Below are 20909 nucleotides of genomic sequence, written 5' to 3'. Positions count from 1 at the left end.
AGAAGGTTGTGTTAGCTTTAGAACAAGAAGTCATTGGGGTGTGATTTGGTTTCTAACCCATGGTGAGAAATGACTCTTCAAGTGCCTGTGTCTTGCTTCAGGGCCTGCTGAAGAAGCATGAAGCCTTTGAGACTGATTTCACTGTGCACAAGGACAGAGTGAACGACGTCTGTGCCAATGGGGAGGAGCTCATCAAAAAGGTGAGCCAGGGCCACCCAGGACACTTGCATGTGAAAGGCATTCTCAAGAGAGCTCTCACTCTTTGTGTCCCTTAGCTGCTTTTAAAGCTGTTTCTTGGACAGCTGAAGCCCTGCTTCTGTCACCAGCTTGCTGGGTGCCTCAGAAGCCCTTACGTTCATGGGGTGTGCTCTTGTGTTCCTCTGCCACGCAGAACAATCACCACGAGGAGAACATCACTGCCAAGATGAAGGGCCTCAGAGGGAAGGTGTCAGATCTGGAGAAAGCAGCAGCTCAGAGGAAAGCCAAACTGGATGAGAACTCTGCCTTCCTCCAGTTCAACTGGAAAGCAGATGTGGTGGAGTCATGGATAGGTAAGTTCTGGAGCACAGAGCTCACAGGGACACCAAAATACTCCCTCAGGTCAAAAGACCTCGGATGGCTTCTCACTTGCTGTGGTCATGAGCAGGCCTAAACCCAAAGCAAACAGCAGTGCTGTGCCTGATTGATGCTTTGGGGGTGACCTGGCTGAGAGCAGGGGGAATGGTTGAGGCACAGATGTGGCCATTTCCCTGGCTCTGCTCCATTTCCAGGTGAGAAGGAGAACAGCCTGAAGACAGACGACTACGGGCGCGACCTCTCCTCTGTGCAGACACTGCTCACCAAGCAGGTCAGTGCTAGTGCAGCTTCCACCCCAGGAGTGGTGGAGAGGTGAAGTCTTCTCCAGTCCACAAGAATCTGGGAGATATGTTTGAAATGTACACAGGAGATTGGAATGGTTGCATCAAAATACAATCCAAGACTTTGCTTTTCTTTCAATGCTTCAGGAAACTTTTGATGCTGGGCTTCAGGCCTTCCAGCAGGAAGGAATTGCAAACATCACTGCTCTGAAGGACCAGCTCCTGGCAGCCAAACATATCCAGTCAAAGGCCATCGAGGCTCGGCACGCGGCGCTGATGAAGCGCTGGAACCAGCTGCTCGCCAACTCTGCTGCCAGGAAAAAGAAACTCTTGGAGGCTCAGGAGCACTTCAGAAAGGTGAGAGGCCAAGCCACAGGGCTGCAAAACCCTGGTTGTTCTCTTTGGGGAAAATCCAAACCTCACAACACTTTGCAGCTCTGCCGCTTTTGCCTTGGCAGCTGCTGCTGTGCAGGTCCTGGAGACCTCTCGCAAGAGAGAGGTGCTGAAGGCAGCCTCAGAGGTCTTGGCTCGGCTCAGCTCTCACAGGCTGCCCGCCTTACTGCAGAGCTGACCTGGACTGTTTCCTCTCTCCAGGTGGAGGACCTGTTCTTGACTTTTGCAAAGAAGGCATCAGCCTTTAACAGTTGGTTTGAGAATGCTGAGGAGGATTTGACTGACCCTGTGCGCTGCAACTCACTGGAAGAGATCAAAGCGCTGCGGGAAGCTCACGATGCCTTCCGCTCCTCCCTGAGCTCTGCCCAGGCTGATTTCAACCAGCTGGCAGAGCTGGATCGCCAGATCAAGAGCTTCCGGGTGGCCTCCAACCCTTACACCTGGTTTACAATGGAGGCTCTTGAAGAAACCTGGAGGAACCTGCAGAAAATCATCAAGGCAAGTTGAGAGGTCCTTCGTGTGGCTTACAACTTCCCAAACCTCCCTGGAGGTTGTGGTCCAAGCTAACCAGTACCAGAGTGTGTCACTGCCAGAGGGAAATGCCTCCAAACTTGTGGGAGGAGAACTTCCATCAGCTGTAAACCTTTGCTGTTATGGGTTGCTTTCCTGGTGTCCCAGGTGTGTACTCTCCAAAGCCAGACCAGCTGCACCTGGGCTCCTGACTGCACACAGCTTTAGTGTCCCTGGGAGCATCAGGGGAGCTGCTGGGCCAGTCCCAGGGCTTGAGACTGAGGTCCTGTGTCATCTTCTTGGCTGTCTAGACAGCAGGACACTGAGTGCTCAGTCTGGTTGTGAGCCTCAGAACTGGGCTGGGGCTCACAGCTGGTGATTGCTGGCTGTTGCAGAGCAGCCACAGCCCTCTGAGGTGTGTTCTGTGCCCTTGCCAGGAGCGAGAGCTGGAGCTGCAGAAAGAGCAGCGAAGGCAGGAGGAAAACGACAAACTGCGGCAGGAGTTTGCCCAGCATGCCAACGCCTTCCACCAGTGGATCCAGGAGACCAGGTAGAGTTTGTCTGCCCAGGAGCTGCCCCTAGAGAATTCCTCAGCTGATACTTCTGTCCATCCTCCATCTCTTTAGTCTAGGTTGTAAATGTCTCCTGCTAAAAACAGCCCCTTGGGGTTTGCTGGTTTCCTACAGCTGGGGTTGAAGGGATCCCTATTAGCCCTGGGAAGCCCTGGAGCACCAGCTCCAGAAATGTTCCTGCTTCTGGATTCATTTGTCCTGCAGTAATGGCAGTTACCCATGGCTTCACTCCTCAGTGATTCCTGAACTAGTTTGCAGCACAAGTGAGGGGTGGGCAACAAATTGGAGCTTCCATAGAGAGAGAAGCTGCAAACCAGCTTAAGACCAGCTTGTGATGACTCCCCTGGGGTGCTGTGTGGTGTCCTTGCCTAGGGAGAGGGGGCAGAGGTTTAACAGCTGCATTAGAAATAACTGACCTGAAGGTGGGGAGTTGCAGGGAGCTGGAGAGCACATCCCCAGCTGTGCTCAGGTGGGGCTGCAGCTCGGCCCCTGGCTGTCGTATCAGGAGGTGAGTTCCATGCTCAGGTTCCTGTGGTCCTCTCTCTCTCTGTTCACAAATAGTTCTCTGTCTTCATGAAACAATGAAATATGGTTTTAACTTTTTGATGTTTGCTTCCCACCCAAATCTCTGTCCCTCTCCTACTGTCTTGTCTCTGTCCTGCTGCCTGATGTTTGGACCTTCACATTCCCCAGGACTTACCTGCTAGATGGGTTCGTATTGAATTTTATATCTTCAGAGTGTGCTCTGCTGTCCTCATTGCTTCAGCCTCCTTGTCCTTGGAAAGAGCAATCTGTGGCTGAGGTGCACAGGCATAGGGAACAGGGTTTGGAGTGGGTTAAGTAGAAACCAGTGGGAACTAACAATTCCCAGGCTAAGGGCAGAAGCAATTCATCATGGGCAGGCCATGGTGGTCCTAACTTTGGCTCTTGCTCTCTTTGAGCGTTGCTCATCTGGTGAGTTGTGTGAGAACATGGGACAGGCTGCCAGTCCTGGCTTTCCAGCAGAGACTTTTCCACCCAAAGCTCCAAGGTACTGACTGTTTCCCTAGGGAGAAGGGAAGGTTGCTGTGGAGAGGCTTTCCTGAAATGATTTCTCCTAAAGCTCTTCTGTTACACAAGCAAGAGCTGCCTGGGTTTGATCTGCCTGAACCCAGAACTGGCCTGGCTCTGCCAGCACCTCAGGGGCAGGTGTCAGGCCATGGGGACAGCTCCTGGTGAGGATGCACCTGGCATTTGTCAAGTGGAAAAGAAAGAATCAGATCTTCAACATCAGTCTGCAGCCTGCCAGCCCTCTCTGAGTGTCCATTTACATTTCTTCATGGGAAGTCTGCAGCACCTGGGAGGCTTCCTCATGAGCCCTGCTGTAAAGTGCTGCAGAGTTAGCAGAGCCTGGGGCTGAGGGCTGGGGAGCAGGCAGGGCCCAGCTCCCTGAGGAGCTCCTCTAGCTTCTGGAGATCAAAGGGTGGGCTCAGTGGGTGCTTCTCACAGGTAGCTGCTGCTACTGGTTCTGCAACAAGCTGTGTGTGCTGCTCCTGGCAGGTAGTGACCTGCCTTGGGTTTGCTATGGGATTGGGCAGGGCTTTCCTGGAGCCCTGTTGTGAGGCAGTGCCATGGCTCATTGTTGGTGCCCATGGTGGGCAGGCAGAGCTGGGGAATCACCATCCAGGCTCTTCTGGGGAGCAAATCACCAGAGGGCTGCTGAGTTGCCCAGCAGAGTTTGTCCCTCGTTGTGCCTGAGGGGATGGAGCTGGGAGGTGCTGGCTCTCCCGTACCCCTTGGCAAGAGGGCAGACAGAGGCTCCAGAGCTGAGCTGCCTGTGTGCCCCATGTCTTGCAGGGTGCCATGGCTGCCCCTGTGCCTTGTCCTTAAAGAACCTGCAGATGAGTGAAGTGCCAGGCTCAGCTCCTCCCGAGACTGGCACAAATAACAGCAGAGGGTTTGTGTGTGTGCAGCCAGCTGCAGGACCTTTTCCCCTTGTTCAGTACCTGCTTGTGCTTGCTGCGAGGGGCTGCTGGCCGGAGCGTGGCTCCGCTGCAGGCTGGGGGTGTTCTCTGCCCTCTTCTCTTCCTGCCCCTGGCACTCACCTGCTCTCTTTCCTTTGCCTAGCATAGCCTACCGCCGGGTCATTCGTGTCTATCAGTATGAAGTTGGGGATGATCTGTCTGGAAGGTTTTTTCCTCTTATTTTCTTACCTCACCTGGTTTTCCAATGCACCTTTTAACTCCAGGCATTGCTTCCTTCCAACTAACCCTCACGGCTTAGAGAAGCTCAGAGGTTTGTGTCCCTGATGACTCTTTCCATAGCTGGTTCCCAGCTTCCTGCTCAGGGTCCTGCGTGTGCACTTCACCTCCCCAGACACGTGCTGGACCTGAGCTGCAGCCCTCTGGTGAAGCACCCAGAGGTCTGGTGTGTTCCTTGCTGCAGTGGCTCAGCTCTGGGAAGCCCTCTCAAGAAGCTTAAAAGCATGCAGGGATAGGCTGCAGTGGGGGTGAAAGCTCAGTTTGGTGACTTAAAAAACAGGGCCTTGCCTTTGCAGGAACTTGAGCAGCACAGAGAAGAGAGGACAGCCCAGCCCACCCTTGCTGTCTGTGCACGGACTGCTGAGGAGGGGCTGTCACCAGCTCTTGGGAGGACAGATTCTTAATCATGCTGCTGCTTAAAGCTGGCTTAGGGTCTGGGGTGAAAGCAGCACCCAGAGACATTCACAGCTAGTGCACATGAAGGAGCTCTTGGAGACCATCACCACAGTGGTGATCTTTATATGCTACCCAGAAGCTCAGTAGCAACCAGACTGTGTGAAGAGGCTGTGCCTTGGTTTCTCTGGGCACAGGATGGGAGAGGTGAGGTGGGAAAGGCAACTCTGCACCAGCCACTGCTCTCCAGGAGAGGCCTGCAGTTCCCTGCAGAGATTGTGCCAGATTAAGATTACTTCTAAACCCCCTCCTTGATCCCCCTGTAACACCTCTATAAGCTCCTGCCCCTTGCTGACTTGAGCCCCTCTCCAGAGTCACCCCTGGTGTGTGTGTGCTGGGCACGGGGGGTCTGCCCTGGCTCCTAAGGTGGAGTGGGCACTGCGGGGCTGGCATGGTGTGTGGCTGCTGCTGGTTGTGTTGCCTTTCAGTGGGGCTAGAAATTAACTGCACAGACAACTAAGGACAAACCAGATGTGGACCTGTCAGCCTGAAACAGGGTGAGGCAGAACAAACCCATACAGTGCTGAAACACCCAGGGGAGAGCAGTCCTGCTGTGAGGACCTTTATTGCAAGGAAGGAGTTAATTTCAAGCCCCAGCTGCCACCTTCCTGGGCTCAGGGCATTTTCTCACTGTGGCTCTGTGTTTAGGTCCTGTATGGTGGAGGAGTCAGGAACACTGGAGTCGCAGCTGGAAGCTACTAAAGTAAGCAATGTTTGCCTCCCTCCTGCTGAGGGATCTTTCCCAGCTGCTGACCTGGGAACATAGGGTGGGAGTGGAAATGGCAAAATCCTAATGGCTTTTACATCTTTTGAGTACCAAGGAGACCTTTGGGGCTGTTATGGATCTGGTCTCTGTCACAAGCCCTACCCAGCACTGCTGTCTTGGTCCTGCGGGAGGGGCCGGGATGCTCTCAGTGTGTTCCCTATCTGGGGCTTTGTCTCAGGGTTTGCCAGCCCTGCTGGTTTACAGTGGTGCACAAGGAGGATGCTATTTTACAGCTTAGTTCCAGCAGAAGAGTCAAACCCTTCCTCCCCTGCCAGCCTCTGTTCTGTTCAGGGTGTTTTTGCTGTCCTTAATCTCCTCCCCGTCACTGCCTCCCGCAGCGCAAGCACCAGGAGATCCGAGCGATGCGCAGCCAGCTGAAGAAGATTGAGGACCTTGGAGCTGCCATGGAGGAGGCTCTCATCCTGGACAACAAATACACTGAGCACAGCACCGTGGGGCTGGCACAGCAGTGGGACCAGCTGGACCAGCTGGGCATGAGGATGCAGCACAACCTGGAGCAGCAGATCCAGGCTCGGTAGTGCCCTGCACAGCACAGATGTGGCTGGGGGGGAAAGGCAGCAGCCACAGCTGCCCATGCAGGGGCTATGCTTGTGCCCATCTTCACTGCACCCATCAGAGCACAGGGCTTCTAAACCACAGCCACCCCTTGGCTCTCCTCAGAGGGATGAAAAGGGCAGGTTTGGATGTAGTAGCTGTTGGCCATTAGCAGTGATGAGATCTCAGGGGACTGACTGACTCTGCTGGGCTGTGCTGTGTGGTTTGCTCACTTGGTCTCACCTCCTGATGCAGACCTGGCTTGGGGCACGTGGACTCCAGCAGAGCTCTGAGCTTAGGAACTGCTCACAAGCTTTGCTTCTTCCTTTCCAGAAACACAACTGGAGTCACAGAGGAGGCCCTGAAGGAATTCAGCATGATGTTCAAGTGAGTGCAGGGGAAGGCTGCCATGGTGATGGCTCCTGCCTGTGGCATTCCCTGACCTGTGTGTGGCTCCTTTGCTCCCTGCCTGGTGTCTGCCAACCTGCTCTGCTCCCTGCCAGGGACCCCTGCTGCTGGCTCAGCCATGCCAGAGCCTCTCCTGGGCAGCCTCCTCTGGGCACAGGGGAGTAGCAGCTGGGAGTGCCAGTGAATGCCAGCTGGGAGCATAGCCCCCGTTGGGATCTTTTGAAGCAAAGAACTTCTGCTTGCTTCTTGTGTGAGAGAGCGAGCTGTGCCCTGCCCCAGGCTCCTGTGCCCAGGACAGAGGCTACCTGTCATCCTCTCCTTTCCAGCCCCTTTGGTAGCTTTCAGTGCTCAGCAGCTGGCAGGTACCAGTGGGGGCTTGGTTTTCTTTTCCCAGGCACTTTGACAAGGACAAGTCTGGGCGGCTCAACCACCAGGAGTTCAAGTCGTGCTTGCGCTCCCTCGGCTACGACCTGCCCATGGTTGAGGAAGGGGAGCCGGACCCCGAGTTCGAGTCCATTCTCGACACTGTAGATCCCAACAGGTACAGGAGCTGCACCTTTCCTTTTTGTGTGGGAGGTGGCTGGAAGGACTCTGGGGCCGAGAGCTGCGCTGCTGTCGTGGAGAGCTGTGGTCGCTTCCACAGCACTTCCTTCACGAGAGCAGGGAGCTGAGGAGGAGTTTGCCTCAGGTGAGCCGGAGCGGAGCGCCGCAGCCCCTGCGCGGGCGGCGCTCTGACGGCGCGCTGCCCGCAGGGACGGGCATGTCTCGCTGCAGGAGTACATGGCCTTCATGATCAGCAGGGAGACCGAGAACGTCAAGTCCAGCGAGGAGATCGAGAGCGCCTTCCGCGCCCTCAGCTCCGAGGGGAAGCCCTACGTGACCAAGGAGGAGCTCTACCAGGTGAGCGCTGGGGAGGAGCAGGGGGAGGCCATTACCACACACCAGCATGGACTGCTTGGAGGTCATGGCACGGCACTGGGCTCGATTCTGAACCTGCCCAGGGTGTGCTCTGCAGCAAAGGCAGAAATGATGCCAGCAGCCCTGCCCAGCTGCTTCCATAGCTGTGCAGAGGAAGAGCTGCAGCTGCCGAGGAGCTGCTCAGAGCCTGGGGAGGGAGGCTGCTGGCTCTGCTTCTCCTTAGAGCCCCAGCTCTGTGTTCATCACCTGCAGAGCAGAGAGAGGTTTCTGCAGCAGTGATGCAGAGGTTCAGATGCTGCACACCTGCAGCACAGGTTCCTCCTGCCTGAGCCCCTGCAGCTGCACCAGTTCCCTGCTGTCCCCTTTCTGGTGAGAAGGCTCGGGTGACACCTCCCAGCCTCTGACCACCTAGTGCCAGCTGACAGAGCATTCCCATGCTGGGCACAGTTCTGCTGCTCTAGCCTCCCCCTGAGCCCTGGGGATGGGCAAGCTGCTAGTGGGTGCCCAGCTGCAGCTACCCCTCTGTGTCTTCCAGAACCTGACCCGGGAGCAGGCCGACTACTGCATTTCCCACATGAAGCCCTACATGGACGGCAAGGGCAGGGAGCTGCCCTCTGCCTACGACTACGTCGAGTTCACTCGCTCGCTCTTCGTGAACTGACTGCACCCAGTGCCAGGAGGGGCAAGGAACAGGCTCCCCTCTGACTGCAGCTCTGCATGTGTCTGTGTGCTCTACAGTAATCCATGGTACTTCATGATGTAACCTTAAACTGCTTAGCTGGAAACTTAGGGAAAACAAATATCTTGCAGTGTGCTTCAATAAAGTTCCTGGTCAAACCACAGCCCCTGGTGTTTAATGGCTAAGAGCAGAGCTCACTGAGCCTCCAGCTGCTCCTGGCCAGCACTTCAGAGGTGAGTGAGCAGCTCCTGCAGGCTTGGCCTCAGCCCCTGGTCTCGCTTGCCAGCTGTTCCAGGTGCTTCAGTTCCCTGGCTCCCTGCTCGGTGAAGTCAGAGCTCAGCTGCCAGACTCTGACTGTGCCAGAGGCGTCCCCAGCTGCCAGGAGCTGTGGCTGCCTGCAGTTGAACTCCAGGCAGTGCACAGGGCCTTGCCCCACAGACTGCTCCATGGACACGGCAGGCTTCTGGGAGCTCTTCCCCAGGTCAAAGAGGTGCACGACTCCTGCAAACAGAACCACGTGGTAGGTAGCAGCAGGTGAGTGGCCACTGCTCTGCACCTCAGCTGCTCTTTGTCACTCATTTCCCCCTCCTTCCGAGTTGCCCTCACTGCAGCCAGGCCTGAAACCAGCTGGCCAAATGCTGTGGAATCTCCACGCCTCAACTCAAAAAGGTTTGGGCAGTTTCCTAGGGAAGTTCTTGTTTTAAACCATTAGCTCTGGAAGGAGATGGCAAAACTAAGGCTGCTAGATGAGTGTTAGCCACAGGAATCTGACCCTGTTACATCTCTGAACAGCAGTAGAGGCAGCAGAGCACAGCAAGGGCCTAAAGCCTTGCTGGTTAGAAATGCCTCCTGTCACTGTGTGCCCAGGGCAGCCACAGTTGCTGCGCTCCCTGTGGCACAGCCCCGCTCCGAGCACAGCCCCGCTCCGAGCACAGCCCCGCTCCGAGCACAGCCCCGCTCCGAGCACAGCCCCGCTCCGAGCACAGCCCCGCTCTGAGCACAGCCCCGCTCTGAGCACAGCCCAGCTCCGAGCACAGCCCCGCTCCGAGCACAGCCCCGCTCCGAGCACAGCCCAGCTCCGAGCACAGCCCAGCTCCGAGCACAGCCCCGCTCTGAGCACAGCCCCGCTCTGAGCACAGCCCTGCTCCGAGCACAGCCCTGCTCCGAGCACAGCCCCGCTCTGAGCACAGCCCCGCTCCGAGCACAGCCCCGCTCCGAGCACAGCCCCGCTCCGAGCACAGCCCTGCTCTGAGCACAGCCCCGCTCTGAGCACAGCCCTGCTCCGAGCACAGCCCCGCTCCGAGCACAGCCCCGCTCCGAGCACAGCCCTGCTCTGAGCACAGCCTGCCACTCACCTTCCCCAGCCGCAGCAGCAAAGAGCAGCGGTCGGGCTGGGGACCAGCGCACGCAGAAGAGGTACTGCTGGGACAGCTGCAGGGCCAGGAGGGGCTGGGGCTGCAGCATGGAGTGCAGGTGCACTTGGCCATCAGTCCCACAGCTCAGGAAGAGGTTCCTGGAGGAGGGAGGAAGCAAGTTAAAAACGTTGGGTTTGCTGTTAAAGAACAAAGTTCACTACAGCAGCACAATGTTAGGCGGTGCTGGTGCTCTGCAGGGAGTTCAAGCTCTAGCCTGGCTTGAAGGCCTCCTCTGGGCTGAGGGGAGCTTTGTACTGCCCTCAATTAAATTTAATGAGGGTTCATGGCCACAGAGCCTTGCTGGTAGGCTGGGGGCTAGGGCTGCCCAGGAACTGCTGAGCTACAGCCAGGATTGTCAGAGCTCTGCTTGTCTCATGCAAGCGAAATGCAGACCTGGGCTGTCAGCAAGTTCCACAGAGCTGTGGCCTGGGGCCTCTCCCAGGGCTGGTAGGTCAGCACGGGCGGCATCTGCCGAGGGGCAGCTCCCTCCAGCACTGGTCAGCAATGGCTTTCTCAGCCCCTCCCCTTCTCTTTAAATCCCTTTTGCCATTAAGGGCCTGGCTGAGCTCAGGAAGGTGCCAACGCTCCCAGCAGCTGCCGCTGGGCGTCAGGGGCCCTGTGCCCAGCCGCAGGGGGCAGTGTGGGCAGCGGCGCCAGAGCCAAGGGGCAGTCTGCTTCGGAGCTGGCAGGCAGGCCCCTGGGGGCCGTCTGCAGGGTGCCCGGGGGGGGCAGGCCCTGCCTGCAGCTTGCCTGTGGAACGGGGAGCAGCTGAGGGAGTAGACGGGCCCGGCGTGCGGGGCGAAGGCGAGCTCAGCAGGGGCCCGGCGGCACGCCGCGGCCGGGCGGCACTTCAGCGGGGCGCCGCCTTCCGCGCCCACCACCAGCACGCAGGGGTCCAAGGGGGAGAAGGAGAGCGAGGTGACGCCCACTGCTGCCTCGCCCCGGGCCAGCTGGCAGAGAGAGACAGAGCTGCTGTGAGCGGGGGGCAGCCAGGCCGGCTGCAGGCTGCCGCCGAGGATTTTGGAGTGGGAACGGAGCTGGGGGGCAGGGGCAGTGTGGATGCCCAGAGAGGCTTTTCCTGCCCTGGGGCTCCAGCTCGTTCCTGTCCCAGCTGCTGGCCTCACCTTCCTCAGCTGGGCGCTGCGTGGGAGCTGCGGCGCCGCCAGGGTGAAGCCCCCGGCCGGGGCCAGGCGTCCCTCTTGCTCCTGCCACGCCAGCACCTTCCCGTCCGGCGCCGCGCTCCACAGCCGCGGGCGGCCCTGCTGCCGGCCCTCGGGCACCCAGCTGACCTGTCCCGAACGGCAGGAGCTCGGCACAGGGGCACTCCCACGGCTGCCAGGCCCCCGCCTGCAGCATGCAGCCCCTTGTCCTGCCAGGACTGTGCGTGGGCAGCGCCAGGGACCCTGGATCCCACCCAGTCCCTGCCAGGAGCTGGCTTGCAGACACAGGGGCCAGGACAGAACATGGTTCGAATGTCTGGGACTGAATCCTGTGCTGCAGGGGCTGCCATCACTCCTGAGAGGTGGTGTTCACAGTATTCAGCCTCCAACAGCAGCATCTCCCTGACCTTCAGAAGAGAAACTGCTCAGGGTGCCCTGAGCCACGGGGCTCCAGGAGGAGAGAAGCCACCAGGAAGCCAGAGCTTCCAGCCAGGGATCAGGGCCACTTTGCCACTTGTTTTTACATAGCCACAAGCCTTGTTAGCTGTGCCAGTGAACAGGGCACAGGCCTGCTCTGCCCACCCCACACAGCAAGAACTCGAGTTCAGCAAAAGCCTGCTCAGGAGCTTGACCTGGGGACAAAGCAGCCAGCGAGAGAGGCCACAACTGCTGCCACGTCCCAGCAGCCCCCTGTGGATATTACCTGATAGACAGGCTCAGTGTGAGTGTCATCTGTTATCCCTGTCCTCCAGACCACAGGGTCTTCTGTTCTGCTGGTGTCCCACACCACCAGCTCCCCACTGAAAAGGCCACCTGAAAGGACAAAGACCAGGGAAGGGCTCACAGCTGGGCACAAATGCCCAGATGAAGCCACGCTGGAAGTGGGCCTGCCAGCTGCCAAGGACTGGTGCACAGGAGCACAGTGCTCCTGCTGTACCCACGGACACCCAGAGCTGAGCTGCCTTCTCCACCTCCCCGAGGGGATGCACATAGAGACGGCACTGGAAAAGCAGCAAGCATGCAGCTGCTGAGCTGCTGTCCTCAGCCTGAGGAGCTGCACACTGTAACTGCTGTGAGCAAGCTCAGGCAGAGCCGAGAGACAAAAGCTGATCCCAGCTGGCAGAACTAAGGGGACATTTCAAGCAGGCTCTGAGGTGAGAGCACTCTACCAGCAAGCAGTGATGGCTGGGAGGGGTGGAAAGCCAGGGACATGACGGAGCTGGGAACATCCACCACCAGGTCTGGGCGCTGTGGGTTCAGTCCTCTCCTCTCCAGATTCCAGGTGCAAACATAGGACTTTGCTGTGCTCCAATCCCCATCTTCCAAGCTGGAGGAGAGAAAGCCACAGCTTGCCCTGTTTGTCCTGCAGCCAGTCCCAGTCCAGCAGAGCTCTGGGGCGCCCCATGGGCCATCAGACCTGCTGCTTTGTGGCTTAAGGGAAAAGCAAGGTGAGGAAACTCCTCTGCAGGTCAGTGCACGTGCAGGATTCCTCAGTGCCCTGCAGGACACACTGCAGCCACTGAACCTCAGGCAATTCACTCAATGCTCCAAGAGCAGCCACAGAGAACCACACTCTAATCTGAAGTGCAGAGGGAGCAAGGCACAGACCAGTCGGCCCTGCTTGCCCTGCCCCTGTGCAGCCATGGACACCTCTTGTGCTGGAGCTTTTCACACCAGCAGCATGCAGAAGGGACTGAAGGCAGCAGCAGGGCCAGAGAGGAGAGGCTGCTGTAGACACTTCTTAGATTTGATGTTTTGCCCTCGTTTCAGAAGTCTTTAGCTTTGTCAGCAGGTCTCCAAGGCAGCAGGCACCTGCATGAGCAGGGGGCAGCTTTAACCAGGGTGCAGAGAGCCACACTGACCACCATGGCCTCTAGTGCCAGTGGGCACACACTGCCAGCCCTCATCCCTGTGCACTTGCCCCTGAAGGGCTTCTCTCTTCACATTTCCTTTCCAAACAGAATCTGCCCAGAAACAAATCAGCACAAGTGCAGCTGTCCCCTTCTGGGGCAGGGAGGAAGAAGCAAAAGCTCTGACTTAAAACTGCCCTGAGATTTTGTTTCTTTGACCATGAACTATTTCCCTTGCAGAAGGGGTGGGTGTCCAGATCACTACTGCAGAGACAGCAAACATGCATAGAACTGAGGCAGGCTGAGCCCTCAGGGGACCCTCAGCTGTGCTCAGTCCCTGCAGACACTCACTGGCCGTAGGAGCAGGCAACAACAGCTCCTGTCGCGTTCCACGAGACGCTGGTGACCTGCAGCTTCTGCTGCTGGGCCTCTGGGTACGAGAGCCTGTGCAGGCACAGCACCTGCAAGAGACCAGCTCCAGGACAATCATCTCCTACCACAGGCAAGTGAGAGCTCCACGCCCCTGCACATGCCCTCAGGGTCCCACCACTGCCTTCCCTCTGCCCAAGCAGCAGAGACACCTGTGAAAATGTTGGATTCCTACTGGGAAAGCCCCCCCAGCACATGTCCCTGCCCAACTGCCACTCAGTCAGCTGCCCCCAGCCTGCACCCCTCAGGGCTGCACAGCTCTGCAACTCCCAGGGCAGTCTGGGACTCACAGATCTTCACAAGCAGTGGCTTGAAAACTACAGCACCAGAGTACCCTCCCTGACACAAGCTGCTCCCCCCTCAGCAGATACAATCCAAGCAGGCAGAGCCCTGCCTGCAGATGCTCCTAGGTACCTGCCAGGGGGCCATGCTCTAACCAGGCTGCTCCAACACAGTCACTAGCAGGAAGAACTGAGCAAGGAAGAGAGCTGGAGGAAAGAACAACTTCTAACCCCCAACTATTGCACTCTGGCAAGGACACCCACAGCAGAAGGAGACAGAGCTGGCCTGAGAGCCACCACAGCCAGCTCTGCTCAGGCAGGAGCAAGAATCTGAATTCTGTCAGCTTACTGTTTTGCTCTGCTCTCTCCAGTTCACTCCAAAGCCATCAAAGGCATGGCTTTTCCAGTTCTTATTTAGCTCTTTGATAACAGCACTCTCCACTCTCTGAAGGAAGGAGAGAAGGCCAGTCTCATCCACCTGCACTTCTTGCTGGAAGCCCTGGGCAGCATCACTCCTTTGATCTGTCTGCACAGCAGCATCTTGGCTGGTATGGGACTGCACTGCAGCTTCTGCTGTGGAGATTTTCCCAGTCTGGCAGCTTTTCTAGTGAAAGAAGACAGACACTCTGTAACCAAAAATACAGACACCTTCCCCTTCTGGCCTTTCACAGAGGCGTTCAAGCACGTTTGCATAGCTCTGGTTCATGGGTAAAGGCAAGATGCCTCCAGTGCTGTATTTGTGAAAGCCACACGGTATGGTCCGAGCCAGAGGTGCCCAAATGCAGGTTCAGGCTCCACAGCGCAGAATGTGGACCAAGGGCAAGCCAAGAGGCAGGGAGCCCCCAGAGGAGCAGCGAGCACAGACACACCGGCAGGCGCTGCGCCATCAGCGCTCGAACTCCCCTCCTGTGGCAGCCGCGCGTGTTTGGCAGCTCGTATAAAGGGCCGGGATTAGCCACGGGCTACCAAGGCTGCACACCGGCAGAGGCAGCAGCTTGCACCGGCTCTGCCCCGGGCAGCCAGCCGGGAGGCAAACTTCCTGCGGGGAAGAGCTCCATGGCGGGTCAAGATGGAGCAGCGAGGCCTGCGAAGGGCACGGAAGGAACAAGTCGAAGCTCGGCCGCTCCTTCAGCGGGACCAGAGGGAAGGAGCAGTTCGCCGCTGCTCCGACGGGCGGCCCGGCCCCTCGCGGCGGTGTAAGAGCGCCGAGCGGAGCCGAGGCCCCGAGGCTGGCCTGAGGTTTCTTACCGCCTCACAGCGAGTGCTCCGAGCGCTCCTCCACAACGACTCCACGCTGACGCCCGGCGCCGTCCCGTCTGTGAACATGGCAGCGAGCAAGGCCGCGCCAGCCGAGCTCCCGCCGCCCGCTCCGCGGGGCCCCACGAGAGCCGGTGAGGCGCTGCGAGATGACGTCACTCCGAGCGACCGGGCCGCCGGGCGGGTGCCATGTTGGGGAAGGGCATGGAGCGTCCGTGCTGGGCGTGAACTGCTCCGTGTGGGAGAGGGGCACCGGCCGGCAGCCCTGTGAATGCTGCCGGTTTTGTGGGGCCTCCTCCTTCCCTTTCGGCCTCCCCACCGCCCCGCCGGGAGCACGAGCGGCAGCGCAGCCTGGAGGGCGCGGGTGCTGCCAGGAGCCAAGATGGCGCCGGGACGCGTTGGGTGGGGGCCACAAAGGCGCGCGGGGGGGGCTGCGGAGGGCCGGGCTCGGCAGCGCGCGCTGCGTCCTGCTAGCCGCGGCGGCGAGCCCCCTAGCGGCGGCGAGGGTCTAACGGCGCCGCGCCTCTAACGGCGCCGCTCGGAGGCAGGCCGGGGCCGCGGAGCCGGGGGTGCGGGCAGCGGTGCGGGCTGCACACAGGACCTGCGCTTGCCGGAGAATGTGGCAGAGGGGGCGGCTCCCGGCGTGCCTGCGGCGCCCGGTGCCGTGTGCCTGCCTCGGGTCTGCCCTGCCGTGTTTCGGTGCGGGTGTCGCGGCCGTTTGCGTGTGAGTGACTCCCGCCGCTCCCCGAGCTCGCTGCACGCAGCTGGGCAGCTCCGCGGGCACTTGCCCCGGGTGCGGGCACTTGCCCCGGGTGCGGGCACCGCTGGCAGCGGCTGCGCTGCCGTACCGGGGCTGCTGGCGCCGCCGGCAGCGGCTGCGCTGCCGTACCGGAGCTGCTGGCGCCGCTGGCAGCGGCTGTGCTGCCGTACCGGAGCTGCTGGCACCGCGTCCTTGCGGCTGAGGGCATGGCTGCGCCTGGCGCTTCTCTGATTGTAACTCCGCTAGAACAATTCGGTGATGAACACAGAAGCTAAGTTTAGCCCTGGCATGAGCAGGGCCGGGTTTCAGCACATCAACAGCATCTGACTACATCGAGCCTCCTCTCTTCCCGGCGTGGCAGTATCAGACCTGAGGGTATTGCTAGTTTGCCGTAGTCAGACTGGAGTGGCAATGGAGTAGAATCGGTGACTACTGGAAGAGGCTGTTCAGAGCCTGAGGCTAGGCAGGCTCCTGGAAGCAGCTGCTCTTACCGCAGTGCTCACCTCTGCTTTGTCCTCCCTGTGTTTCAGGAGAGAAAAGTGTTGGAAGTTTTCAGTTGCACACAATGGAGCAAATCAGCCTCCTAAAACAAAGGAGCAAGAGAGGACTGAGGTAGAGCAGTGTGGGGAGAAGCACTGAGGTAGAGCTGTAAGGGTCAGCATCAACACAGCTCCCAGGGCTGAGGACACAGTGTCCATGGAGACAGCCAGGTGCTCAGTAGCTTAGTGAGGGTTCAAGTCCTTGCATGGATTCTGAGTTACCTCAGGCCACATGAATCCTCCAGCTCTTGCTACTCCAGTGCCGTTTGTACAGAGCTCAGGCACTTCCTCTGACCTGCTTCTGTTGCTGTGCCTCAAGCACTGTGCCCTTTCTGCTCTGAAAACTCCACTTTCAGGTCAGGCTGCCTCATTGCTGAGGTTCTGTGACACCCAGAGCCATGACAGCATTCTAGAATCTGAGGAGAGCTGGAGGGTCTTTAGTCAATGCTGTGGCCAGGCTTCCTTGCACTGCCCTGTTGACATTCCTTCGTGGATGGCACTCAGACAAAGGGTTGAGCCAAGTGCAGCCCAGGGGAGGAGCTGCTCTGTGGCAGGTGTCAGAGAGCCACCACCATAGGGGCACAGGCACCATGCCAGGGGGGTTGGAGTGGCAAGAGCTAGCACAGGGCCAGGAGCCATGGCATAGAAGAGGGGCATCTGCGGGAGAATCTGCTCAGGGCCTCCTTTCTGCCTCTTGTGCTGCTGCCAGCTCAGTGGCAGCTGGGAGCCTCCCCCTCAGATGGAGATGGTGCTGTCAGGATGGTGACTGGCAGTGCCTCTCCTTCCTGCTGAGTCTGGAGCACTCTGCCTGCTGCCTCAGCCTGGCTGTGGGGGCACAGGCTGGGACACCATGCTTGGAGGGCAGCTGCCCTTCTGCAGTTCTGCCAACACGACCGATCTCCTTGCACCCCACGGTAACCACGTCTGGCTGGAAGGGGTTGAGCTGTGCATCCATTTATCAGCTCCTGGCATATCTGTGCTGTCTCATCCCTGCCTTCCTGTTGTCCTTGTCCCTCTTGTGGGCTGAAACCTGTCCTCTTCTTGGTACCAGTTGTGGAAGCCTGGATAACTAAAGGCATTTCCAGCTTGCTCCCTCTAGCCCGACAGCCCCTGCTGATGCCACAGCCTGCACCTTTAGTCACTGCAGGGGAGCTGCATCTCCGCGAAGCGCCTCAGGTCCTCAGCGTTCGCAGGGCCCAGGAGAACTTGCTGCAGTGCTGGGATGTGACAGGAGGCAATTTATAAGGAATTAACTCTGACAGGCACTTTATAAAGCTGATTTTCAAAGATCTAGGCACCGAAGATGTGTTAATGAGGGTACCGAGGCTTCCTGGTTAATGATATTAGCATCTCTTTGTAACTCTGCGGTGGCAGCGCCTGGCTGACGTTTCAATAGCAGTCTGGGAGTGCTCTTTGTGCTGATTAGCCAGGAGTACAGCGATACCTCCGCTCCCAGAGGGCAACCTTGCATCTGAGTATCTCTATAAATTGCAAGACCCCTTGGATCTCCGGGGAAAAAGGCCCTGAAGGAGACCCTGCAGGAAACTGAAGGGATGTCAGTAAAATTTCTCTAGTTCAGATACGGACTCTCCTCCCCTTTCATTTCTCCCTTCCCTCCCCCGCTCCCTTCCCACCGTGCTGGTCCTCTCACAAGGCTTAGGAGCAGCAACAGCCGGCTGCAAGCAGGGAACGTTCTCACTTCTTGGCTTCGCCCTGCGCCAGCCCTGGCGCTGCCCGAGCCCCGGGAGCATGAGCGAGGTCACAGCTGTCTGTGTGGGCTCTGCTCTGCCCCTTGCAAGGGCAGCTGGAATCTCGCAGTTCCTCCGCTGCAAGCACACAGGGTTAAAGGTTCCTTCCTTCCTGTGTTTTCTGGGAGATGCTGGTTTGGAACCCGAGAGGGGGAGGCTGACTTTTCTGTCGGTGATCTCCGTGCCACCCGAGGTGGCAGAGCTGCTGCTTTCTTCCCTGGTATCTTCCCCTCACTTGTGTTCATTTAAACAAAGCTTAGCAGAGACTTGTTGCTGTCTTTTCACACGTTGCAATTGCAGCCCTGCCATGGCTGGCCTGAGTTCAAGGCAGTTTAACTAACACCTAAGGAAGTAAGACTTAGGGAACCCAATCCTTCCTCTCTCTTTGCTCATTGCTGCTTTCCTGGGACCCTCTCTCTTCTAACACTGTTCGTGCATCAGCACCAGGGAACCAGATCAGAGTACCTGAGGTAAAAATGAGCTCTATGGGGACCATTTCCAGTTTAAATCCGTTTCCTGACTCCGTTTAACGTGGGACTACACCAAAAACCCTGCACTGGCACAATGCAGGGACAGCATGGAGGGGAAGGGGGGAGGCTGTGTGGTGGGGAATGCACCCAAGCAGAGTTGTCAAACTGTGTCCTGAAAGGCTTCACATCCTGCCAAGCCAGAGCCACCTCTGCCCTGTGTGCAGGCAGCACCTTGAGCACAGGGCTCCCAGCTCTGGGTTCTCACAGCTATTGTAGTACCAAACCAAAGGAATGTTCCTCCAGACTGACAATTAGCCAAACTCCACTTGCAGATCTTCACTGCTGGCAACTCCTCCAGCATTTTGTGCAGCTGGAGACTCCTGAGCTGTGGTGCTGGCTCTGGGGAGGGTACCCCTGGCACTCACCTCACCAGCAGCACAGAATCACTTTGCTCCCCCAGCTGTTGCTATTTCCCTAGATTATTTTTAATGAGCTTTGGCACTCTCAGGTGGAAGCAATCATGTGTACAGTGTACTGTGATAGCAACACCTGGATGTGTCAGATCCCTACATATTTCCCTCTTTTTTGTTTCACCTTTTCTGTCACTAAACTACACGAGACTCCAGAGACTGCAACTGTTTGATGCCAACTCGAACCTACAGAACAGCAAATGCTCTCCGGCTGCACACTGAGCAGCGGGCAGGAGACTGACTGGGGAGACAGAGGTGACTGCCCCTGAGAGTGCCCTGCTAACAGGGCAGCTCTGTAATGGTTCCCACAAATCCAGCTGCCCCTGGCTCCTGAGGCCATGGTGGAATGCACTGAGTGCAGTGCTGGTCGCTGCTGCTGTCCTGTGGGAGCAAATCTGGAAGCTGTGTTTAGGATTCAGCAAGGATGTCCCTGCTGTAGGGCTGAGGAGAGGAGAAATAAGAGGTTCAGGGATTGGCCAGAATTACAACCCTGAAAAACAAATGTTTATCAATTGCCTTTGTAGAAATGCTGGCTCCAAGAGGGAGAGGCTCCTCTGAAAGGTCCTTGCAGGAGAACCCACAAGCACCACATCTGCTTTCCCCCAGTCCTCCAGGGTGCTCTGCTCCTGCTGCTTAGTGATCCCAGAATCAGCACTTGTTGCAATTTCTAACACTGCAACCTCCATGAAGCCTTACCCTTATCTCTTGTGCCTCATGAGATGTCCTCTGCCCTAGCTGTGAGGGGATGATGGCCTCTTGCACACCTTGGAAGAGAAGCAGGAGTGGAACGTTCCGGGGCAGCCTCAGGCCTGCACAGCTCGTGTCTGCTCTTCAGGACTCTCCCAGGCTTCACTGACTTGCACTTTAAGTTCTTCAAGAATATTTTGACTGCCTCTGCTCTCTCTGCACAAGTGTCAGAGGAGCACCCAGCTCTTCACAGATTCCAGGGAAGGGTTCTGGTGAGCTACAAAGGCTGCTACAGGAGAAAGTAAAAATCAGCTTTAGGAGCTGCAACTGATGGAGCCTTGGCTGGAAACACCCAGCTGGAACCACTGGATCTATTCAACTGCAGAGGTAGCTGTTCCCTGTCGTGTGCTCCTGAGCCACCATCCTCTTCAAGGGCAGCTATCAGCCCAGCACTTTCCTCCGAGGGTTGGAACGGCACCGTGAGGCTCGAGGAGGACTCTCCTGTCGTTCTGGAACGGCTGGGCTCCAGGGTGAGTGCCGGTCTGGGGGGGTCTGTGACCAGTGGGGGTGGATAAACAGTTGGAGGGGAGGTGTGTGCCTGTGTAATGTTTGTGCCAAGCTGTCTCTCTAGGGTCACAGCGCCTCGGCAGCTCCTGGGGGCTGTCAAACTGATTGCACACAGCACAGCAGCCGCTGTGTCTGCCTGCTGCTTGCAGCCAGCACTGATACGCTGCCCAGAGCCTCCTATCGACTGCAGGCTTCTGGCTGCTTGCAGCCCTCAGCTCACTGCTGTACGGAGCCATTTGGTCTCTTCTCCCAGGCAACCAGCACCAGAACAAGAGGACACAGTCTCAAGCTGTGCCAGGGGAGGTTTAGGCTCGAGGTGAGGAGAAAGTTCTTCACAAAGAGAGTTGTTGGCCATTGGAATGTGCTGCCCAGGGAGGTGGTGGAGTCACTGTCCCTGGAGTGTTCAAAAAGGGATTGGACGTGGCAATTGGTGCCATGGTTTGGTCATGAGGTGTTGGGTGACAGGTTGGACTGGATGATCTTTGAGGCCTTTTCCAACCTTATTGATTCTATGATAGCTCTCATGGACCATGAAGTTCTGCCTCACACTCCAAGGAGGAATCTTCACTCCTAAAGCAGGGGCAGAGCCTGCAGGGTCTTTGTGGAAGGCAAGGCTCTGGCACAGACCTGCAACTGTTATGCACTCAGCTGCATGTCAGCAGTGGTAAAACTGCCCCTGGGTTAGGTCTCTCTGCAGCAGCTTCTGTGAAGGCTGTGAGATCCTGTGGGACAAGAGGCTCTACACATCTAAGTTGCTATGAATTCTATTGACTTGCATGGTTCAAGTGTGCCCACCTGGCACTGCAGCAAACCTTGCCCTTTGTCATTCCTCACTGTGCTGGAGAGCGTCAGGCACAGCTTCTGCTCTCACTTGCCCAGTCTGGGGTCCATGCTCAACATTTACAGCTGGCCTGAGATTCCAGAA

At 57.7% G+C, this 20909-nt stretch overlaps 2 protein-coding genes across 13 annotated transcripts in view; one reads left to right on the top strand and one right to left on the bottom strand.

Moving 5' to 3' along the window:
• SPTAN1 (spectrin alpha, non-erythrocytic 1) overlaps window positions 1–8514 on the top strand; it is a 43930-nt gene extending 35416 nt beyond the window's left edge. For 8 of the 10 annotated variants that reach the window (XM_068156065.1, XM_068156064.1, XM_068156074.1 and 5 more), the window contains 13 exons: window positions 102–200; window positions 392–551; window positions 771–847; window positions 1005–1214; window positions 1452–1748; window positions 2198–2310; window positions 3026–3043; window positions 5674–5728; window positions 6130–6326; window positions 6680–6733; window positions 7149–7295; window positions 7507–7654; window positions 8208–8514. In XM_068156065.1, the coding sequence (XP_068012166.1) occupies window positions 102–200; window positions 392–551; window positions 771–847; window positions 1005–1214; window positions 1452–1748; window positions 2198–2310; window positions 3026–3043; window positions 5674–5728; window positions 6130–6326; window positions 6680–6733; window positions 7149–7295; window positions 7507–7654; window positions 8208–8333 (1701 nt within the window). In that variant the 3' untranslated portion in view covers window positions 8334–8514. The remainder of the gene's footprint in view (window positions 1–101; window positions 201–391; window positions 552–770; window positions 848–1004; window positions 1215–1451; window positions 1749–2197; window positions 2311–3025; window positions 3044–5673; window positions 5729–6129; window positions 6327–6679; window positions 6734–7148; window positions 7296–7506; window positions 7655–8207) is intronic. The other 2 variants (XM_068156072.1, XM_068156066.1) reach the window with 1 other exon arrangement.
• On the bottom strand, window positions 8505–14877 carry DYNC2I2 (dynein 2 intermediate chain 2). Of its 3 annotated transcripts, none has more exons than XM_068156076.1 (9): window positions 14735–14877; window positions 13836–14090; window positions 13128–13237; window positions 12096–12253; window positions 11630–11739; window positions 10891–11055; window positions 10517–10716; window positions 9707–9864; window positions 8505–8852 (listed from the first exon to the last, which is right to left on the bottom strand). In XM_068156076.1, exons 1-9 carry the CDS (start codon window positions 14810–14812, stop codon window positions 8614–8616), a joined length of 1473 nt encoding a protein of 490 aa, XP_068012177.1. In that variant the 5' UTR covers window positions 14813–14877; the 3' UTR covers window positions 8505–8613. The 3 variants fall into 3 exon arrangements, with proteins under 3 accessions (XP_068012177.1, XP_068012178.1, XP_068012179.1); XM_068156077.1 differs by having other exon boundaries at window positions 13965–14090; XM_068156078.1 differs by lacking the exon at window positions 10891–11055.
• Between the last annotated feature and the right edge of the window lie 6032 nt (window positions 14878–20909).

The sequence above is a fragment of the Melanerpes formicivorus genome, unplaced genomic scaffold, assembly GCF_026170545.1.
Source record: "Melanerpes formicivorus ecotype bairdi unplaced genomic scaffold, bMelFor1.0.p_v2 SCAF_33, whole genome shotgun sequence".
NCBI classification, from domain to species: Eukaryota; Metazoa; Chordata; class Aves; order Piciformes; family Picidae; genus Melanerpes; species Melanerpes formicivorus.
The sequence above is the reverse complement of the archived record's forward strand: the minus strand, read 5'-3'. Positions and strand labels throughout refer to the sequence as shown.